Source organism: Phoenix dactylifera, chromosome 16 (assembly GCF_009389715.1).
Source record: "Phoenix dactylifera cultivar Barhee BC4 chromosome 16, palm_55x_up_171113_PBpolish2nd_filt_p, whole genome shotgun sequence".
In the NCBI taxonomy this organism is placed as follows: Eukaryota; Viridiplantae; Streptophyta; class Magnoliopsida; order Arecales; family Arecaceae; genus Phoenix; species Phoenix dactylifera.
This window is the reverse complement of record NC_052407.1, coordinates 9,053,809-9,075,415: the sequence shown is the minus strand read 5'-3', so window position 1 is coordinate 9,075,415 and position 21,607 is coordinate 9,053,809. Positions and strand designations below refer to the sequence as shown.

Sequence of the window (21,607 nt, the reverse complement as noted above, 5' to 3'; positions counted from 1 at the left end):
CATGGCATTCTGGAGAAATTGGTGGCTTTGTTTTGATTTCTTATCCTACCTTTGTCACACCAACGTACGAGCCACGGACGGAGAAACCAAGTGGCACCCTGTAGCCTTTTTTTTTTCTTTTGCTCTGGCACCTACTTTTGTCTTCTAATATGATATAATCCTCAAGTTGACCGCAAACCTAGAGTTTTATTGACAATTGAATGACAATGATATTAATATATATATATATATACACACACAGACTCATCTTTGTCCTTCCCTTGCATCTAAAAATATTCCTTTTCTATAAATACACCATCTTTTGTATTTTCCCTTCGTTTCTTTTTTTTTTCTAAGGAATCTCTCTTTGTTTTTATTTTTCTTTAAAAAAAAAGTTCAGATCTCTTTTTGGCAAAGAGAACAAGGGAAAGTTCTCAAGAATGTGTACATATAATTATCATTTACATTATTATTAAGTGATCATTTTTTTAAACTAATAATTAATAAACAATCATCAAATATACTAAGTCATAAGTAGATCTGTTTAAATACCGGATGGTCTGTCTGGCTTGCTCCAGAGCATCTCGAACAAGCCTAGGTTTAGTTTTTAAGCCTAAAGGGCTAGACCGAGCTTGGATTTACATCGACCCAATCCAAGCTTGACTCGAGCTCGGTATTTATATAATATATAATATAGTAAGTACAATACAATACAATAAAATATATATATCATATAATATAAAATATAATATAAAATACCTCTTTTCCATCTTCTTGGCTCATGACCCGTCTCTTCCCTCCATCCTGCCTCTAATCCATCCCCTTGACCACCACCGACATCAGAACCACCAGAGTTGGCGACACCGACAGCCTTGATGCAGCCACTAGCCTAGAGACGCCTCCCATCTGCTTGTATCTCGGTGATTGAGAGGGGTTTACTAGAAAAGAGGAACAATCAGTGACTCCACCCCAATGCCAACAATACTACCCCTAGACAAGGATGGATCGTGCACCTCGATCAACAATCTAGCGACAAAAGGTGACAGGGCTGGGCGATGAGGGCTGAAGAGATGGCCCGTGTTCACAGATGCCAGGGCAAAGGGTGGCGGACAACGTCCTCGAGGTTGTTGCAGTCGATGCAGATACACTACAATCGCTTAGGATCAATGAGTACCGGATCTGCAAAGACATGGATCGACGATAATGGTTAGGCCACTAGCCTCCCCAACTAGATCCTATCCAGCGCTCCTTGGAATTTGAAAAGATGTCCAACAATAGTCATGGCTATATGGGATCAGGGTAATAGTCCATAGTTTAGATTTTGCGAGAGTCCGGTAGCCCTCCACCTTGACCGATGACCGGTGAATGAAGAGATCCTCGCCATCGTCATCTGGCATGATAAAGTTGAGCCCCTTTCCCCCGTTGAACCACTTCACCATCCGCTTTGATCGATTGCTCGCGTTTGCCATCGGAAAAGATAACGAAGATTCGAAAAACCCATCATAGAGAAAGGGGGAGGGATGTCGAGGCCCGATCCAAAAGCTCAAAACCTAACAAGCCGATAAGTAGCGAGCTCGAGCATGAGAAGTCGGCCTAAAAGCCGGGTCAAGCTGACCCATGCCTGACTAGATCAAGTTGTACCCTTGGCTGTGCCCGACCCGATCTTTCCCATGTTTAAAAAAATACTCCTTATCAAATAAATACAAGTACATAATAAGTATTTTTCTAATATATCTATTATATAATATGAAAATATACTATGTAGAGCTCACATGTAACTTACACTTGGCCACAAACTTTTCACTAGCACGTCCCTTCATGATCCCACCTTTTGCCTTTAATAATTACACTGGCTATTTTTTTCATTGGACGTATGCCTATGAAACCACGTCAATCAATATTAGAAATATATTTATCAAATCATATAAATAATAAACAAAACTGGTGGGTTATGAGCAACCATCCATTTTGTCTTTCATTTGCATATCATGGCAATGAAAGAATGTCTGGACTCATCTCAAGTGCTAGGACATAGATTGAAGTCTTGAAATAATCATTTTGTACACACAAAAAAAAAAAAACTAAAGACTTGATTCTTTTTCCACTCTATCCCTACTACTATCCTGGATTGTTAAGACTAAGTGGGTTACAAATATATGTTTACAAAGAAAAAATTGAGATATATCAATAATTCTAATGAGTTTATTAAAATAGTTTAAAGGCGATGAGATTGGTGGGATCAATTATGCATGCCATAAGAATCTTTTCTGAGATCAAACTTTACCTAATAGAACAAGTGTTAATTTCAAAAACACAATTAACTGACCATATTTTCAACTTACAATTTCTATAATAATAAATCTTTAGTAATTTTGATATAATATATAAATAATACAATATATGGATAAGAGAGAGCTTAATCGCAAGGCACTAATGGGAACTAATGCAGGCACCTTGCACAAGTAGACAGACGGCATCAATTACCAACCCAGCTTCCTCCAAATTTTATTCCTCCACTTGCATCTCCCCATCGCTCTCAAATAAAATTCTGCGCGCATCAGCGGAGATCGTAAGGAATGATCTTCGGAGATCGTAAGGAATGATCTTTCTTTTTTGCTATACGTCCTATCACATCCATTTTAAAATAGAAGGCGGGGCAGAATCTGGAGTCCGATATATGGCTTAAAAAAAAAAAAAAAAAAAAACATGAAACATCATCCATAAAACCGTCCACCCATAATCCTCTATTCTTTCTTATCAAGCCGTCTTCTCTCTCCATCCATCTATGAGACCTTCCTCTTCCTCCTTGAGTCATTTTCTCCTTCAAAATATGGAGACCCTTCCTCTACGTGGCCATGAGATATGTTCATCAGTATACAATATATATTTTGATGATTCATATCTAGCAAATTAGTCATCCAACGACCCATACATACCTCCAGGTAATTTGATACGCCATTTCCAAATATCATGTTTAGTGCTACACAGTATATGTTTAAGTGATATACACTCGACGAGTTTCTGTTACATGCTTTAATTTTGTTTGATGTATACCTAGCAGCGATCCAATACATATCTCCAAACAAGTCGATGCATATTCAAGTGATACATATTCGATAGGTTCTGATGCATGTTTTAAGCTTTTTGATAAATACCCAGTAACGATCCAATATATACCTCTAGGCAAATTAATACACATCCAAGCAAATTGATACACAGTTTTTAAAATATTATATTAATCAATACACATTACATATCCAGATGATATACATCTATGAGTTCTAATACATACTTTAAGCTGCTTTAATATTTAATACATACCCTACAGCAATCCAATACATACCTCCAAGCAAATTGATGGATATTCAGGTACATTGATGTATACTTTCCAACATATCATTATTACCGATACACGGTACATACAAGTGATATACTCGATAGATTTTTGCTACATACTTTAAGCGATAAAATATATACTTTCAGACAAATTAATGCATATTTTTCATAATGTAGTATTCAAACAATATACAATGTATGACCACATGATACACACTTGGGATGGACGACTGTATGAGCAAGAAGATTCGGAGGAGAACAAAGGAACACAACAAGGAGAAGAAGAAAAGTCCCAAGGACAGACAAAAGGAAAAATAATGACTCGAGAAAGAAGATGCTTTATGTAATTTTTTTTGTTTTTTAAGCTATGGAACGGACGAACTTTCTTAAGAAAAGAAGTTAATCCTATTTTGAATCCTTAGTTTTATGGATACAACAGCATACATGGCATTAAAAAAAAAAAAAAAAAAAGGAAAACTGCTCTCAGCGGACGTTTTTTGTTCACCACTCCCTCTCCCTCGCCGCACCTGCCCACTCATACGTGGCAGTCGGCAATTGGTTAAATATATAATTAATAATAGACCTAACAAAACAGGAGACGCCGCGTCATCAGATGTTGACCGCTTGAACGCGACATCCGGAGCCGGGGGGATGCTTGGCTTTTTTTTTTTTTTTTTTTTTAATGAAAAAAGGGGAAGAGGGGGAAGGGCAAGCCCATCCCGCGTAGCAGCCCCACACTGGGCCCTCACCCCGCCAGGAGCATGTTCGATGCGGGCAGAATGACCGTTTGGTATAGACCCAGCTCACCAGACCCCAGCCATTTTTTACTCATACCCTCCCCACCTGTGGCCCCGGCTCAGTTACCCCACTGGGCCCTAGCACGAGTACCCCGTGTGAGTACGTCACACCTGGCACCACCCAGGCTACCAGCCGACCAGTAGCACTTCCAGACCCCGTGTCCAAGCGCGGGGCATCCGGTCCCCAAATTTAATCGACGCCCGTGCGTTTCGAACCTGGAACCACTTGGTTAGAAGCAAATGTCCCGTTCCAACTGGGCTACCACCTTGGTGGTGATGCTTGGCATTCTCTATCAGGCCCGCGCTCCTATTTCAAAAATCCGAAAAATATGGGCCGCCCGACGGCCGACGACAAAAAAGGTGTCCTTTTTATCTAACGAGGTCCGACAGGGACCCAACCGGCGACAAGCCCAGATCTCACGCATCTTCTCGAGATCTAGGCCGTACGATCCGACGCGCATCAGCTCACATGCCGGCATCCGAGGCCGCCCTCCCCTTCCTGACGGTAGACAGCGAAACCTCGACCACACACACAAATATCTCTGCGGAACCATACGGCACGAGAAGAGTTGAAGCCCGCAAGCGCTCCACGTGTACGGTTGAGAAGGCCGTCCGCGTCCTGTCGAGTAAGACGCGGTGGGGACACGCTGACATCACGCGGCGGGGACCACCCCCGCGCCGCTAATAGTAACGCGTACGGGAGCCATTTTTAAGAAGGGAAGTAGCCCGGCTCCGGGAAAAAGATTTAGAGACCGGAGACCGAGAGGGGCTTCCGAAAGAGATTTTGGTTAAAATTTTTCTCCTTTGCTTCTTCAGATCATCCAATCTCTCTCTCTCTCTCTCGCGCTCTCGCTCTCTGTCGCTAGGCTATCGGAATTCGGAATACAAGGAGAGGAAGGGATTTGGGAGGGATGGAGTGCTTGTGGGATCGGGTGGTGATTCCGATGAGGCAAGTCTGGATCAACGTGGCTACACGCATCGGCGTTCGGAAAACCGGTAAGTTTCCGATGACACTTTTCTCCAACGATCAGAACCCTCGGACTCGAATTCGATGGGACTTGATTCGATTGACGACATACAGGATTGTGGAAGCTGAGGAAGGAGGTGAGGACGTGCGAGTACGAGGACTTGCACGTGATGTGGGCGATGCTGCGGAAGACTGATACCGAGATCGGGCGGTATCCGCCGGTGGGGATGGGTGGTGATAGCAAGATCCAACGGCGGAGGAGGAGGCATCACCGGATGGGGAGGGGGAGGGGGAGGGGGAGGGGGAGGAGCGGCGTGTGGACGGCGGTGCTCGAATGCGCTCCTTATAACCTCTGCCGCTCCTTCTAATGGGATCGGAATATTCCGGATGAGTGCGATATCAAGTAGCTGGTCTCGGCAACGGAGAAGCCGTATTTTCCTACTTTTCTCACCTCCGCCTGCTCCTGCTACAATCTGTGTGGCACCTGGTAGTCCCTTTCTGCGATTTCTGACTCTCTCTTGTACATACACCGAAGCAATCGAGGGGGCGGGTTGCTTCTTCTTCTTCTTTTTCTTTTTTTTTTCTTTTTTTTTCTTTTTGCATTAAAGCTGGCAAGTCATACTACACAAATATGGATGCATCCAATAAAATTAGTAAATAAAATGTCACAAAGTGCAGTGGGTAGCTCGCCCGCTCGGATCGCAAGCCCATAAATGGCCACTCAATTCACGTCCCACTTGGTCTTCCTGAATATATACCTAGTTTAGAAAGCCTCACTATCAGCTCAGCATCGGAAATCGAAGCGTCAGAAGATTTCTAATTTTCGATGATAGATGGATAAGGTGGGATTTCCATCAAATCATCCAAATCTGATTACCAAGACGAGCCCCTACCATAGAGATAAGACTTTTTTTGGTCTGACAGAGAGGATCAGCACGACGTTTAAAGCCAACCTAAGAGTAATTTTCAGAATCTGGATCCGGAAGGATCATCACAAAATTGGACGGTGTTTGTACAATACCCGGGCCAAAAGTTCGTCGAGCGCACCCAGAGATTCTACTCCCTGTAGATAGCTCGTGGCTGATAAAAATTTTCCAAGGTCGAAGCAGTTTAAATTGATCAAATTTCAAAATCATGGAGCTTTATAAGATCTCATTGCAGCATTAAGTATTATCCAATTTTCTGTCTCCCCGAAAATTTGTCTCTCAGATTTAGGAAACACCATAATGATTCATTAACCTTCACATTGAGCTGTGATCACTAGATCATTACCCTCTACGAAGGTTCACCATTGCTCATGTACAACCAAATACCACATTATCGAGAGCAAATGAGGTCGTATATTTCCCAGGAATTGCTTTCACAGGCATTGAAGTAGTACTCCTAAGTAACCTCCTCCAAACACAATCAAATAAATTAAAAAAAAGACATCTCTAAAAGGTATAACCAACATAGCATCGATTTCCTGCCTAACCAAAGATAATGAAAGAATGGATTCTCTGAGCACAAGCACCCCAAAATATTTTAGCACCATCATATAATGCCTCCCCATGAAGCACGACTGAAAGCAACTACGGGGAATGCTCATAGCATCTTCTCCTATAACATTAGTACAATGACAAAATTCATGTAATAATAAGATACTATAGAATGGATATTTAGCCATGGTGGTAGCAGAAGCAGCAGCAATCTAACCTTCATCAACTTCAGAACATGCCTTCAAACAGAAAATTCACAATTAGACCAATGCAAATCATATAAATTCCAGTGTCCATTATTTTTTCTTTTTTTTTTTTTCACATATCACGTCTCAGGGTACTTTTTCTCTCTATCTAATTCGTTTTGTTCTCTCCCCTACCTCTGTCTCACTTAGTAGCTCCTTAACATAAGAACTCAGGAATATGATCCTTGGGCACAGTCAAGAAGTTACCTAGGGTGCCTACATGCTGGAGACCTGGCTCAACTACCTCATATTGTATACCAACTAATGTTTATTGGCATAAATTTAAATTGAAAACTCAATTTACTGGTCAAATATTTTACATGATACTTCATTTTCGAACATACCTTCAATTGTTGATTTTTTTCCTTTTCCACGTATTTTTTTCACAGAATAGGAATGTGTGGAACACAACTCAGCAGAAAAAAAATGAAATATGTTGTAGTTAATCTTCGAATATAGTTATTTTTTAGCACTATTATCTCGAAAACATGATACAAATTTACTAATGAAAAAGCAGTATCCAATAGAAGTTCAACTTCATTGCAGTTCTATTTTGAGTAACTAATATATTACCTCCTCAGAAGTGCTCGTTTAGAAGGACGGAATCCCATATTTCCATAGTTTTCAAATACACTCCATGCCCTCATCATGTGGGCAGTGACCTGTGCTGATAGACCAAAAAATATACATGGACAAGTAGTTAACAACAAATTTATAACGGTGTTAACACCTTAAAAAATCAAAAGTCTAAGGAGTTGATGAACAAACTCCAAAAACAAATCAAACTGATGTCAACAAAGATAAACTTACACTTTATGATTATTGAAATTTATGATTGCTTTGACAATTTCCACACTGGGAAATTTTCAGCAGCACAGAATCGCATTCACTGAACAGGGCAAAGGAAAGTGAGAATGCAGCCAAATAAAAAACAAACTATACGAGCCACATGCTCCAGAACTCTATGTGCATAACAAGAGGTTGAACAATTCCTAAGTAAAAGCATCGACCAAGCTTGAAATAAAATAAAACGCTTTTTATCTGAAAACTTCCAGTTATGTATTAATTTAAGGCCAACTTGTAAAGGATGCAGTTAGTTCAATTCAAGCAGCAGCATTATCTTGTTGTCCCAAGTATGGAGCACCTGAACCTGACTTTTCCCCAAACAAAGTGTGCTAACTGCCAGCGTGCTCTTAGCTTAAACAAGTGAGTAAGGCTGTAAAGGAAACGTAAGCAGCTGTAAAAAGGGAGATACAAACATCTAAAATGGGCTGCAAATATGCCATCAAGGAGTGGCCATTCAAGCCTAACCTGCACGGTCAGATGTAAACATTAATTTTACTCAAAGGAGGTACAGAGATGGTCACATGTGTTTTTGAAACAAAAGTTCAACATTACTTTATCCATTACAAAATCAAACCATGCAGTTTTCAGATAAGTGATTAAGATTAAAATCCATAATAACTTGATTTAGATAGAGTAGTTTTCTTTCAAGTGCTTGACTTAGATCAAGGAAAAGTGCAGTTCATATATATTTAATTTTAGAAAGAAGATAACGTGAGAAACATGTTTGTTTTATATACATAAAAAATAAATGAGGTCTATTTTATCCACATAAAAGCTAAATGAGGTCAATAAGTCACAGGAAATTTCAACAAGCAAATTTTTCACAAGTTCGTACACACCAGACAACTTTTTTGGGTGATTACTTGGTTGCCGTGAAGAATCCCTTGACATGGACTCACAACAAAAACAGGAAGAAAATTTAGCAAGCAAATTATTCATAAGTTTAAATACACAAGACAATTTTTTTGGTTGATTACTTGGTTGCTAGGAAGAATATCGACGTTGAGTGATTACTTGGTTACTTGGTCTCTTTCTCTGGACATGAGATATCCAATATGACCAATATAAACCAAATGTCCATTCATCTAACAGTTTACTGCAACATGATTACTTGGTTACTTGGTTACTAGAACCTTGAGTTTTAAGAAATATACAGCTAGAAAAGAATCTGTGGTGGCAGCGGTGGTGAGTTTTTTTTCCCTTTGAGGGGGTGGGACTGAAAATTTGCCCAGATTTTGGAATTTTTTAAAAAGATAAAATTTCAAACAACAGAGAAGAATGTCTAATGGTTGATATATGTAGTATTTAGAACATTTTGAACAATAGATATGAGAGGCAACAGCAGGACCACCACAGAACATGACAAAAATGAATTAAAGCATCAATCGATAAACAAATCATATGATACTTTAATGATTATTTGGGATTATTTTGCATAAATATTTGGTAAGTGAAAGATAGGATAATGGATAAAAGATGAAATGAAGTACTTATTACTAAAATAAATAGAACCAAAAAGAATACCAATGGTATAGACATTCCATTTGCCGTAGCTACTTCAATCTTAGCCCTCTAAGACAAATACTTGCTAGTATTGCAGCCATCAAACTTATACTGCCCTAGCAGCTTCTAGTCACCATTTAGTTATTTGAAACAGTGAAATCATGGGCTATTTTTGAAAAAGTTTTGTCCTTCCAAACTTATCCTGATTTCATTCTTCAGGTTGCAGAACATGCGCAAGTTCCCGACATTTCAAGTAAAACAGACTATACCTCTATAAATCAAGATTGAGGTTGCAATGGTAGCAAAGTGGGCCTTGTTCCATTACTAGGAGAGCTACCATACATGAGCGACAATGGGCTGGACCTATCTAAAAGTTTCAAATAGGCCTACCCCAAGACCAAACTCAAACCCAGCAAGTTGTCCCAAGTAGAACATTATATTAAGGGGCTTGATGTAACCAATCAATCAGAATCCAATATGCTCCAAAGAAAGCTTAAAGCCTATTTAAAAGAACAAATAAGCCACGCTAGCATGCATATGACCTGAAGTGCCAGAGGAGACATGCATAACTATAATTATGTTAGGAAGAAAAGTGGTTCTGCCAGGAAATCCAGATGCATTTGATACCCATATAGACAACATTTCGTTTATGAAAAGAATATTATAGGACTTAATTTTGGTTCTTAATACAACAGAAAGTTATTCTCTCAGATCACTCAAGTACATACTAGTTCAGCATTTGAGAAAACTCAGCCAGGGAGTTAAGGAAATGCGAAACTATTGTCAAAATTTCACAAGAAATTACAAAGAAGTAATGCACAAAATTTTCAAAGAGAAGGGGAAGGCATAAAACAATGATATGTCCTTGTACTAATATATGCAGAAACATCAGAGATAGGAGTGTAGCTGATAGGTTAGTAAACAAAGATGTAACATATAGACAGCTTTTCTTCAGGTATGAAAAAAATATTATAGGACTTAATTTTGGTTTGTAATACAACAGAAAGTTATTCTCTCACACCACTCAAGTACATACTAGTTCAGCATTTGAGAAAAATCAGCCAGGAAGTCAAGGAAATGCGAAACGATTGTCAAAATTGCACAAGAAATTACAAAGAAGTAATGCACAAAATTTTCTGAAGAGAAGAGAAAGGTATAAAACAAAGAAATATCCTTGTACCAATATATGCATAAACATCAGAGATAGGGATATAGCTGATAGGTTAGTTAACAAAGATAGTTCATTTTTGTAATTATTTTTTAAGGTAACAAATCCTAAGATCCAGCTTACTAATCAGGAGAAAAATATATATATGTATGGATACACATGCACACATACACAAATCTACTATTTATGAAAAATAGTAACAGTTGGACATGCAAAAGGTGAAGCCTCTGCAGCATATAACAATTGCATCTCACAAGGGCCTGCCATATGACTCCTTTTTTTTCTCCTGCCAATCCCCCACCCCTGAAAATGTAATATGTATACATATACATGTATGTGTGCATGCAAATACATGTACGTATGATTAATGGAAGCGCATGGATGCATTTACATTGATGTTTAGCTTATATTCCATAACCTTAAATCTACATTACAAGTATACTGTAAATAAATCAGGACAACAGAAGTTTGTCGATAATATGATTAACAAGTAGCAATTTTTACTGCAACCTTGTATTCATTTCAGTTTCAATAAGAACAGCATTACATATGCTTTTACTCGTGCTGATTATTTTCGAGTAATTATCCTCAAAGCCTTCAATCATAACTATGGATATATGTAGTGAATCTTAATCTTAGAATATCAACTAATATCATACTACCTTTAAATTACATAACCATGGAACTCCACCTGGATATCAATAGTGGGTCCATCTATAACTAAAGTAATTTGGTCCTTCATATAGGCCCCTTGAATTTAAAACCTTATGCTTCTCATGACAATACAACACTCCATACATTTCTTAACTAATTTTACATAGCCCCGGAGTATACGTTCGTCCTCTGTTCTGACCAGTTTACTTCTTGCAGTACTTTGCCATATGCTTCCTCCATGACAATAAAAACCATTAATGATTATTATGCATATCCAAATAAGCACCAGCTTGGGCAAGAAAATTTCCTTCATGATAGACCTACCAGACAAAAAGCTGACATGATTCCATACACTGTTGGCATTTGCGTTGATCACTTTCCATCACCATCTTCCACAAATCTGAAGTATAAACAATATATTAACTTCACAGCAATAGTGCAATTTAGCGTATCGCTTTTTCTTACAAAAAGGTATCACAATACTCTTTTTAATAATTTAGGACAACTTTATTCTCAAGACTGCATCACACAAACTTGCGAACCAGATTAATTTATTGGTTTCATGATTTCATCACCCTTCAAAGATCATATCACGCTCACTTTTAAAGAATCTAACACATCAAATTGCTCAATAAGTATGCCTTCCACCTTTAAATTCCATAGAAACTTCACTAGCAATTCTTTCACAAAATCTGTTATCTGAGTCAACATGACAAATGTCTTTCAATTTCTTTTCTTCAAAAGTCATCCCTAATGAATGTTATGTTTTCCATTTCTTTTAAATTCCACTATCTTATTTTTGGGAGTCTTATGATTTCCTTGCTTTTCTATATACATCCATACATATACATATACGTATACGTATATATACACTTCCATAGGTACTGGCCTATATTAGCAGTCAATGAATGTTGAAATTATCATATCTTAACTGTACAACCAAATTGGTACATTTAGAAGATGTGATAGCAAGAATTAAGTATATAAAACATTGCTTTCAGAGGCTCAATCTAAAGCCACAAATTTAGTGTTGCCAAAAGAACAACTAAATTTATAATATTGTTTTTCGAGGGCTAGTCTAAAGCAATGATAAGAATGATAACCAGATAACCAAAGAACCCCTAAAAGGGGGCATAACCACATAACTTAAAAAACACCACAGCCCATGTAAAACAGCTATACAGAACAGGAACTTAGAGCAAAACGTCCGTGTGTAGTGACTGGACCATGTAAATTGTCCATGATACCCAACAAACCTCCTACCCTTTTTGGTTGTCTATTTGTTGAATATGAGTGGCCATAAAACTAAAAAATAAGCTGTTTGCAAATTAATGGTCCACAGAAAATAAAAATAATGTTTTCTGATAATAGCGGCCCTCACAAACATGTTAGGCATGAACATTTTATTTGGTTTCGCTAACATATAATGCAATAGAGCTCACCAAATCCTCTCAACCATGGCACCACCCCTTCCATGGGAAGAAGCCGTGATATGCTCTTAGTGGCTATACTAGTTTCGGCTTGATGAACCACGCTGACTACCAAATATAAAATTACTATAGCAGAGATACTCGTAATTTGCATGATGTCCACAAATAGAGATGTCTATTAAGGTGATGTTTGTGGATATCATGGTGTCAATTTATGAGAGTAAGGTCAAATGTTGATCAATGAAGAAAAACTTTATAAGACAAGGACCTAATGATCAGCAAAACATTAAGTGTATACAGATGTCTTCAATGAAACTGAAAAATTTAATTGATGCCCAAGTTAAAAAAAAAAAAAAAAAAAAAAAAAAAAAAAAAAAAAAACTTGATGGAAAAAGAGATACCATATTGTGATCAATATTGATCCGGAAAAAAAAAATCTATATAATGATAATAATACTTTAAGATATGCTAGGCAATAAGAAGGTCCAGGTGGATGGAGAACAAAGGAAAAGGTGATGATTTTCATTTCAATATGTTGGTTGATGAAAAAGGAGCAAAGGTGAGGATTTTCATTTGGATATGTTGGCTGCTTCGAAAGGATAATAGGATATGGTAAGAAACAAGTATACCAGACTAGTAGGAGTTGCACAAATTATGGTCAAGGTGAAGAAGCAGCATATATAACAAAGATGTGAGGTGGCCCAAAAAGACTTAGCGCTTAATTTTGTGTCTAAGGTCAGGAACAAAGAAAAAGCTAAGGAAACTTGGACAGAACTTGCTAGAAGGTAGTGGAAAAAATTTCTCATGAAATCAAGGGCAGCTTTTAATACAAATTCTTTTGATAGCAGATTCAGTACACATCATTAATGAATAAGGTTTTATGATGCTGACTCCTGATAGCTTGGATAATGATTCTCGGATATATTTACAGTAACAAATTTCTAGAATGTTATGAATATCTTAGAGTCCATTCACAAAGCCTTACTTAAATTAATGTGTACAATGCAGGTCGAGCTGTCTATGAAGTCATAAGTTAGTAGAGATTTAACACATGAATCTCAACATAAAAGCTTGTAACCAATTGAAGATTATTATATTAATCAACAATACTTTTCAGAAAAACAAATGAGACCTCCAGGCTCTTTTGGTAGTGCAAAAGATTGCAGTCAACAGTGTTGGCTAGGAACTCAGAGATCAATGCATTCAATGCTGCAGGCCATCAAGCAAATATGTGTACATAGAACATTGAAAAAATATTTACCACTTGGAACATGGAAACAGAAAATTGCAATAAGACAAATGGAAAAAGAGTTTTTTTTTTGGCCTTTTTTTTTGGGTGGGGGGGGGGGGGGGGGTGGGAGTGGGGGTGGGTATCTGTGTCTTTATATGACAGAATCTTCGGATCAGAACATCAAGATCATATTCCGTAATGCTTGTGGATGAACTTAATGGGTCATTTAGAAGGGAGAGAACTGGAGCCTTCACAACAGATTTGGCTTTTTGAAAGATCACACCTTTTGAAAATTAATTAAAATAAGATGTTTGCAGAACTAAGTGTAAAAATTCAGGTGCAAACTAAGGATTGTACATTATGTTCTGATCTTGAGAACAACCTCAGCTAAAAAATAATCAGGCAAACCCACAGTTTATCAAGTTAAACCAGTCCCAGGTTAATATGAATACATGGTTTCGATTACAAGAAAAAAATATATGAACTAAAATATTAGCAGCTGTACCTCGTGACTCCAGAGAAAGTCATATTAACCATTTCTGAACAACTAACTGTATAACAGACAGATATGAAGGGTAAGCAGATTTTTCCAAATTCTTATTTGCTTATTTCTTTCTGCTTTATTGCCAATTACATCTAAATTGAAGATGGCTAAAACCTTAAGATGAGCATGCTTGCTATTAATTGATTATAATCTCAAAAACAGTGCTGAAGGCAAGTATATTAAACTTAAGCATAAGTCCACATCTGCTGCCAGTAAACAGAAATTGATTAAACTAACGGATATTGCTTTTCAGCACTATGTGTCCAATAAAAAGAAATAGGAGAGAACAATACCTGAAATACTTGGAATAAAACCAGTGAAGCCTCAAAACCATCACCCTTTGAAGAGGCAATTTCTAGGACTGAGTCCATTGAGTGCAGATTGTACCAGCTCAGAAGGTACTTTCCAAACTTTTATACTCCAATACAACTTGCAATAGTTTCTAAGACTTGCATCTCTAATCAGGAAATTGTGCGTCGTGTTATGTTGTTGGGACAATTCATTTCCATGTTGCTAATGTTTTGTTAGTTACAGATTACAGACAAATGAAAACAAATGTAGAATATAATTATGCATGAAAGTCAAATGTTTTTTAACATTTTTGCCCCTTTGATGGCACTAGCACTTTAATTCATGATTTCCATTTCTCTTAGCTCGTGCAAAATAAATGAATGCAATGCAGCAATTTAACTAGAAATTAATGTTCAAACCTGTGATTGTCTATTGGAATGATATAGTAAACGTCCATGGAGAATCACATTGAACATCTATGGATTGGCTCCATGTGCAGAAACCAAGGGTTATACTTCTAATTCTCTGTGCTCCTAACACAATTGATGCACCATATTTTGCTTTACTAGTAGGCCAAAACCTTGGTACATGCGAAAGGTATGTTTTGGAAGCCCAGCAGTTCGAGATAAGACATTCAACAGCTACCTGAAGCAGGAGCAGCCGTGGGAGCAGATTCAGGTGCAAATGTAGGGAATTAAATCTCTAGAGAAGATTTAGAACAAGAGATGCTTATGAAGTGGATGAAGAGACAACTTTTTGAAGAGATTCTAAAGAGGGTGTAACACCTTAAATTTTCTACTAATAAGTTACAACAATTGTACATAATAATAAATGATTCCTAATTAGAATTGGTAATTGGCAAATATAGTGATGAGTGGAAAAAAAAAGAATAAAGAACAAGCTTTACAGCATTATATATCTCTTATAATGTTAAAAAAAAAAGGCATGTTCTCCAACAATTTTCTGTGTTGAACTGTATCTGCCACTAGAATTACAAAAGCTTTGTAAAAGAAACACTAGACGCCATGGAAAGATAATTTATAGCAAAACCAGGCATCTTTTTACAGACTGCATCAATATGAAACTTTTAAGGAAGTGCAGCACATTTTATAAGGTAAACCTCCAATGCTTGTAGAGATATGTAAAAAATGTTTCAACATTATTCATCCAATTTTATACTTAATTCTAATACTTTATATGATATACACATCTGAAAAATAAATCAAATTAATATGTCTATGAAAGTGCACAGTAGGTTTGAAGGTAGATACAAAAGCAAATTTACAATGACCAACTAAAACTACCCAATCTCACAATTTTTAAATTATGCACCAAAGATCAACTTCACTTTAAAATGCAATAACTACATGAAAAGAATATATTTTCTGTAGTGAAAACCCATGAACTTTTCCAATGTTGTCTTTCCCTTAACTGTCTATTATATTTGTTTTTCCAGTAGTCTAAAAAGACATTTGGATCAAGGCGACCATCAAAGGTGGGAGCTTCAACCCAAATGCCTTTCATCACATCTTCATCATGGTCACGAAGCTCTCTAGATTCCACATTGTGGCGATAACCCCTATCGACATTAGGGATTGGACCCAGTGCTCTATGATGAGGGTAGGTTGGTGGACGGCCTGGGAAAAGATTAGTGTCAAAGTCGGCCTGTCGAACAAATCCTAGGTGGTCTAGAATTTCATCTTCGATCTCTGGGCCTTCCAAATGGGAGGCACTACCTTCTTTGGATCCCATAATCCTCTGAAGGAAAGCCTCAACTGAGTCTCGGGCGTAAGCCTGGGTGAACACTATGGTCAAGTCTTGGACAACCTTTAACAAGGCTTCGATATTGGGATCCATGGCAAATTGGGATTCTAACTGAGAGACAACACAGCCATTACGAAGGTGCATATAATGAGTGCAAAGTTGTGCGTGGCCTTACAAAGCTAATATAGTGGTAAGTTTCTAGGCAGACCTAATGCATGAAAATGATGCCTAGAACGCAATGTATATGCTCAATATAAACGGAAAGCTAATCCATAGCAAATGAAATCAAGCAGGAGATCACGTAATAAGTGCAAGCAAGTAATTACAGTCAAATAGTGGCAGTATTCTGTGTTGCAGGGTATCACGGAGCCTCGAAAAACTTCCAAAGATTAGGCAGCTTGACAATTAATGGCAAAGATGGGCGCCACAAGGCTTTTAGGGTTGTTTGAGGTGTATGCATGGAAGTCATAGTACGCTAAGTTAATAGAGCACACAAGAGTTCATCGATGCTGAATTTTAGACAAACAAATAGAATTTTCAGAAATAGAGGGGTCTGACCTGAGTTGGGCGACAACCAGAAGAGCGGCGTAGGAAGTAGGCTCGTCGAATGGCTCAAATCGGGTCTGATCACAGCAACTCGGCGGGTCTGATCTCAGCAACTCGTGGGCCTGATTTCAGCAATTTGTGGGCCTGATCAATATTGTTTGGTGGGCCTGCAGATTGGGGGGTGTGGGCTCTGAATTGGCGAAAGAGGGGGGAAGTGGGATGGGCGGGCTGTTGAAAATGGGCCCGAAAGGCCTGCGGGCTAGAAGGCCTGCAGCAGAGAGGGCGAGGCAGGCGGGCCGGAGTGGAGGTGGGCCCTGAGAGGGATGTGCAAGTGGTTTTGGGACTGATAAGAAGGGGCGGGACAAAAAAGGTGGGCTCGTGAGAAGGACGGGATGGGTTGGTGGCCGGGATCGGGTGTGGCCTGACAATAAGGGTTTCAATGCCAAAACCCTTAAAGAGACGAAAGAGGGAGGGAGAGGGGTGGCGATCATGGGAGAAGAAGAGGGGCGAAGGGGTGGTGGAGCTCGGCAGCAGCAAAGGGGAAGCGGAGAGCAACGAGGGCGGAAGCAGAGCTCAGGCGGCGCGGCTCGGGCGGCAGTGCTCGAAGGGGGGGTTGTGTCCCCTAGGGTTCGAAGAAGAGGGGACCGAGGAGGACGCTTCACGATGGCGCAAGATCCCCTCGGGTCTGGACGGCGGTGTTCAGGTGAAGGCAGAAACGGCGAAGGAGGAGCGGCGAGGCAGAGGCAGCAAAGACGGTTGCGGGACAGTGAGGGCGGAGGCGGTGAAGGCGGGACGGCGCTGCGTGCAATCGGAGAAAGACGATGAACAGGTAATTTTCTCTCTTTTCTTTTGTTCAACCCAACTGGATTCGGGTTAGTGGGCGTACCCGCACCAGTAACCCACTACAGGCATGGGTCCTTCGTGGGCTTTGAGGGGAAGGGTTACTTGCCCTGCGGTGGCGGCCGAGTGCGAAGCTGCAAGCGGCAACGAAGCGCCGCGGACACGGGACGCTCCTCTTCTCGGACCCAGCCTTGGGTGGTGGCTGCGGCTAGAGATCAGGCCGTGGCGGCAGTCTTCTCCGTTAGGTCGCGGGTATTGGAAAGGAAATTGCAACTGTCCATGGGAACAGGGAAGAAGAGTTTCTTTTTTTTTTTTTTTGGTTGCTTCCCTGTGAGGCTTGATCCCCACGGAGGAGGACTTAGCAGTACGGCTTCAGAAGGAGGGATTGAGACCAAGGCCACAGCAGCCCAGAAGGTGTTTTGTTTCCTTTGCTCTGATACCAGTGCTAATGCTGGACAGCAGGGAAGAAGAAGGAGAAAGAGAGAAGGAGAGAAGAAGGAGAAAGAGAGAAGGAGAGAAGAAGAAGAAGAGAGGGAGAGAACTAGGCTTCGTGCCTAGCCCTTGCTCAAGGTTTCACACCAAGGCAAAAAAAAGGAATCAGATTTTCATTCATAGCATACCCTAAATAGTGTATGGCCCAACATATTTATAAGACCCAAAAAATGCAAAAAGACCCCAACAAGAAACTAATCTCACAAAGACTCTCAAAGATAACAAAATATCAAAAGAAGCCCTAAAGGCTATCAAATAACAAAATACCCTAATAAGCCCAAATAAAATAAAATTACTCCAACCATAATGAAACTGGCTAAACCATCTCTCTGTGGCGGTTGTAGACCCGAGTGACAGGCAGTCTGGCACTGGTGTCCGCACCAAAAATTTTGAAAAATTCAAATAATCTGCAATAACTGATGCAAGTCTTAAGGAAAGAACAGAAGAAATCTCGCAATGGGTGTTATACATGATATTCAAAGTTTCAAACCGAAGGTGTATTATTCAGTATTATCTGACAGACATTTTTTTAAGCAACTGAAAATTCTAAAACTATTCAATTATTTCTTGATTAAACCTAATTCTATAAGTGTGTCAGAAATAAATATAGAGTAATAGAGTTTCCTGATACTTAATAATCTTACAGTTTACATTAAGTTACTAGTAGCTCCTACCAATATTTTTCAGTAGGTAAGCTTTTGAATTATGTATTTTCCAATGCTTCCTGACTTGTTATTAAAGTTTTCCTGGTTTATAGAATCTTCTCTTAGCAAAATAATTTTGGTAGCCAACTGAATAATAATTCATAAATCTGATGAATGGATAAAGAAAACATTAGGCTGCTCCACTCAATGCAAATCAGCAAGATTTTGGAAGCAAATCTCCCTAGACCGCACTTTAAAAATGCCAAAATATCATGATTTTCAATGTAAACAGTAGGCTGCACCACTCACTGCAGAACTGCATATTCTTGTAGCTGATCCAAAATATCAAAATTGGATACATGTTTGCAATGAAATTATAAGCAATCATATATCCTCATATTAGTAGTAAAATTAATTCTAATATAATATACAAAAATAAAGAATTTATAATCAGCTTATTAAAACTGAAAAATAAGACTATAAATAGCTGCAACAATTAACTAACACTTTATTTACAAGAAAAGTAAATATATCAGAAGATTCAGAACCATATTGATTTCATAAACTGGAAAGTAATATAAATTGGGTCGAAAGGTTTACATTCAATGGATAGGACATGAACCCATCACAAAAATAAAATTGAGGCTTCGATAGTGACACCTATCTGTCACTTTGATCGATAGGGAAGGCATATGAAATTTATTCTCCACAGCAGGTGTAATGAATTGTTTGTAACTTGTGACTAAACTCTGCAGTCTTCTACTCATGTATTTTCTGTAATTTGCGCGCTAATGATGAACTATGTTGCTTCAATAGTATCAAAGGCTCATGAGGATTGTGGATCCTTTACGTAGGACTTGCAGAGGTGATGTCAATGCAACAGTGAGACTGAAATCATGTTCAATCATTAGTTCATTCTTCCAAGAGACGAAAGCATGTCTTCTCAAGCTGTACAGGCCAATCAACACCAAGCAACCGAGGATTCAATTCCATTGCCACTTGAAAATCTAGTAATGAAGCAAAATAACATGGGTTTGACCCTTGCACTTGCTCCTCTTGCAGCACACCATTTATACCAGGAAAAATCCTCCGATCTGCTTGACCTGTCCACCTATTGCTGCACCGGCCTCTAGCTAAGTCCATGCAGGGTTTGATCAGCCTCTTCAGAAATGCATCCAAACCATTGTTCAACAAATTAGTACAGTCCACTGACAAACCAAGGCCTTCAAGCTCCAATCTATGCTCCAATTGCTTTTTTAAAGACCTTGTATCAGGCAATACAGAACTACCACGACAAGACTCAGGATCGTATGACTTAGAAAGATGAAAACCAGCCACAGAACCACTACGAAATGTCTTATGGGGAAGAGCACCAGCAGTCCTTGGAATGCCCAGAGGTGCCCTTACGGGGCTTCTACTTTGAATACTTGGACTAGCTCTCACTTGTTCAACCTCTTCTCCATCTTCCACGGATGCAACTTCTAACAAAGCCTTACTACCAATAGAAATCAACTCTGGAGCACTTTGCTGCTCTCGTGACCTCTGCAAGTCACACGAATTAGTGACTTCTTGCATATGTCCAGGAGGCATCTTTCCATAAGGTCCGAGGGGGCTCGGACGGTCACTGCATCTCCGATCCCTGCTGCTTATAGACCTTCCCCTTCGAGGGGATGTTGGGAATGTGTCTCCAAAGCTCGACAGTTTGCTAGTCCGCGAGTTCCCTGTAACTGTCTCTTTGCTAGGCGGGCCAAGGGCAAGACATGCATTGCCAAGGATCGAGCGGATAAGCATATTGTGAAGAGCAATATTTTCCTTCCCAATAGTACTATAGCACAGCTTGTCAAATTCCAACTTGCTGAGCTTCAAATTGAGTAATCTTTTCAGATTATAGAAGTACTTCTCAGCTTTTTGCCGCCCAAGCTTCTTAAAAAGCTGAGATTTGAGCTCCATAGTATCAACTCGGGAAAACTGCCGATAAGATGGCATTTCGACCTCCAATTTTCATACAATCGCCAAAATGCAGCTCCCTAATCTATCTCTTACAGACCATTAGAGCCCAGAAAACAAAACCCTAATAGTAAAGCTATCTTCTTGTCTCCGAGAACATGAAACTCAATTCTAGTTTCAGTGCTCAGATAGTTACAGCAGATCAGATCACTGGAGAAAAAGAAAAAGAACTCAAGAAAATCAATAAAAGAACTAGGTTTTCAAAGAAAATCGTTCATCGATCAAAAGTACAAAAGGGGCAACAGATATCAAATTCCCGTGCAAAAAAAGGAAATCTTCTACTAATTTAATGCAACCAGTAATCAATTGCTACAGACAAACAAATCAAATGAACTCCTGAGAAGAAATCGGATTCCGAGAGAAACCCTAAGTGGAAATCGGCGATCAAAATCAAACAAAGCGAGCAAGTGATCGAGAAAGAAACGATGTGCGTGGCGAAAAGAAAGAAAGAAAGAACGGACCTTTGGCGCCGAAGAGCTCTGGAATTGAGGAGTCGATCGGTGAAATCGGGGCGAAGAGGGGTCAGGAGGGTTTCAATTTTGCCCTTTCGTGGCCTCGCGGCGTGCTGCTTCCATTTATATAGAGGTGGGAACAGAGGAGAGGGCGATTTGGGGGAGAAAGGGAAAGGAGCCTCCTTTGGGCCGAGCTTGGAAGCTTCTAACTGCGCCGTCTGGGTCAAAGGCTCGTGACATTTATTATTATTATTATTATTTTAAGGCAAAAAGGCTCGTGGGTTGCCCGGTGGTTTGAGACCTCTTTTCAGTTTTGCTCCGTTTCCGAGTCTCCAACCCACTGACGGATGGGCCTGAACAGCCCCCAAAATTAATATTTATGTGTATATTTCG

At 39.3% G+C, this 21,607-nt stretch overlaps 2 protein-coding genes across 7 annotated transcripts; one reads left to right on the top strand and one right to left on the bottom strand.

Annotated features, from left to right (window-relative positions):
- The first annotated feature begins 4,821 nt into the window (after nucleotides 1–4,821).
- Nucleotides 4,822–5,642, top strand: LOC103700814. The gene is made up of 2 exons (XM_008782692.4): nucleotides 4,822–5,108; nucleotides 5,194–5,642. Exons 1-2 carry the CDS (start codon nucleotides 5,024–5,026, stop codon nucleotides 5,445–5,447), a joined length of 339 nt encoding a protein of 112 aa, XP_008780914.2. The 5' UTR covers nucleotides 4,822–5,023; the 3' UTR covers nucleotides 5,448–5,642.
- A 361-nt stretch (nucleotides 5,643–6,003) lies between these two features.
- On the bottom strand, nucleotides 6,004–21,398 carry LOC103700816. Of its 6 annotated transcripts, none has more exons than XR_603060.4 (6): nucleotides 21,224–21,398; nucleotides 19,356–20,912; nucleotides 14,889–15,114; nucleotides 7,613–11,373; nucleotides 7,376–7,469; nucleotides 6,004–6,796 (listed from the first exon to the last, which is right to left on the bottom strand). XR_603060.4 is itself a non-coding variant. In XM_008782693.4 (2 exons), the coding sequence occupies exon 2, from the start codon at nucleotides 20,739–20,741 to the stop codon at nucleotides 19,668–19,670; it is 1,074 nt and encodes a 357-aa protein (XP_008780915.2). In that variant the 5' UTR covers nucleotides 20,742–20,912; nucleotides 21,224–21,398; the 3' UTR covers nucleotides 19,244–19,667. The 6 variants fall into 6 exon arrangements, 1 of the variants encoding a protein (XP_008780915.2); XR_005506512.1 differs by having other exon boundaries at nucleotides 7,376–7,464; XR_005506511.1 differs by having other exon boundaries at nucleotides 6,005–7,469; nucleotides 7,613–7,691; nucleotides 8,062–11,373.
- Between the last annotated feature and the right edge of the window lie 209 nt (nucleotides 21,399–21,607).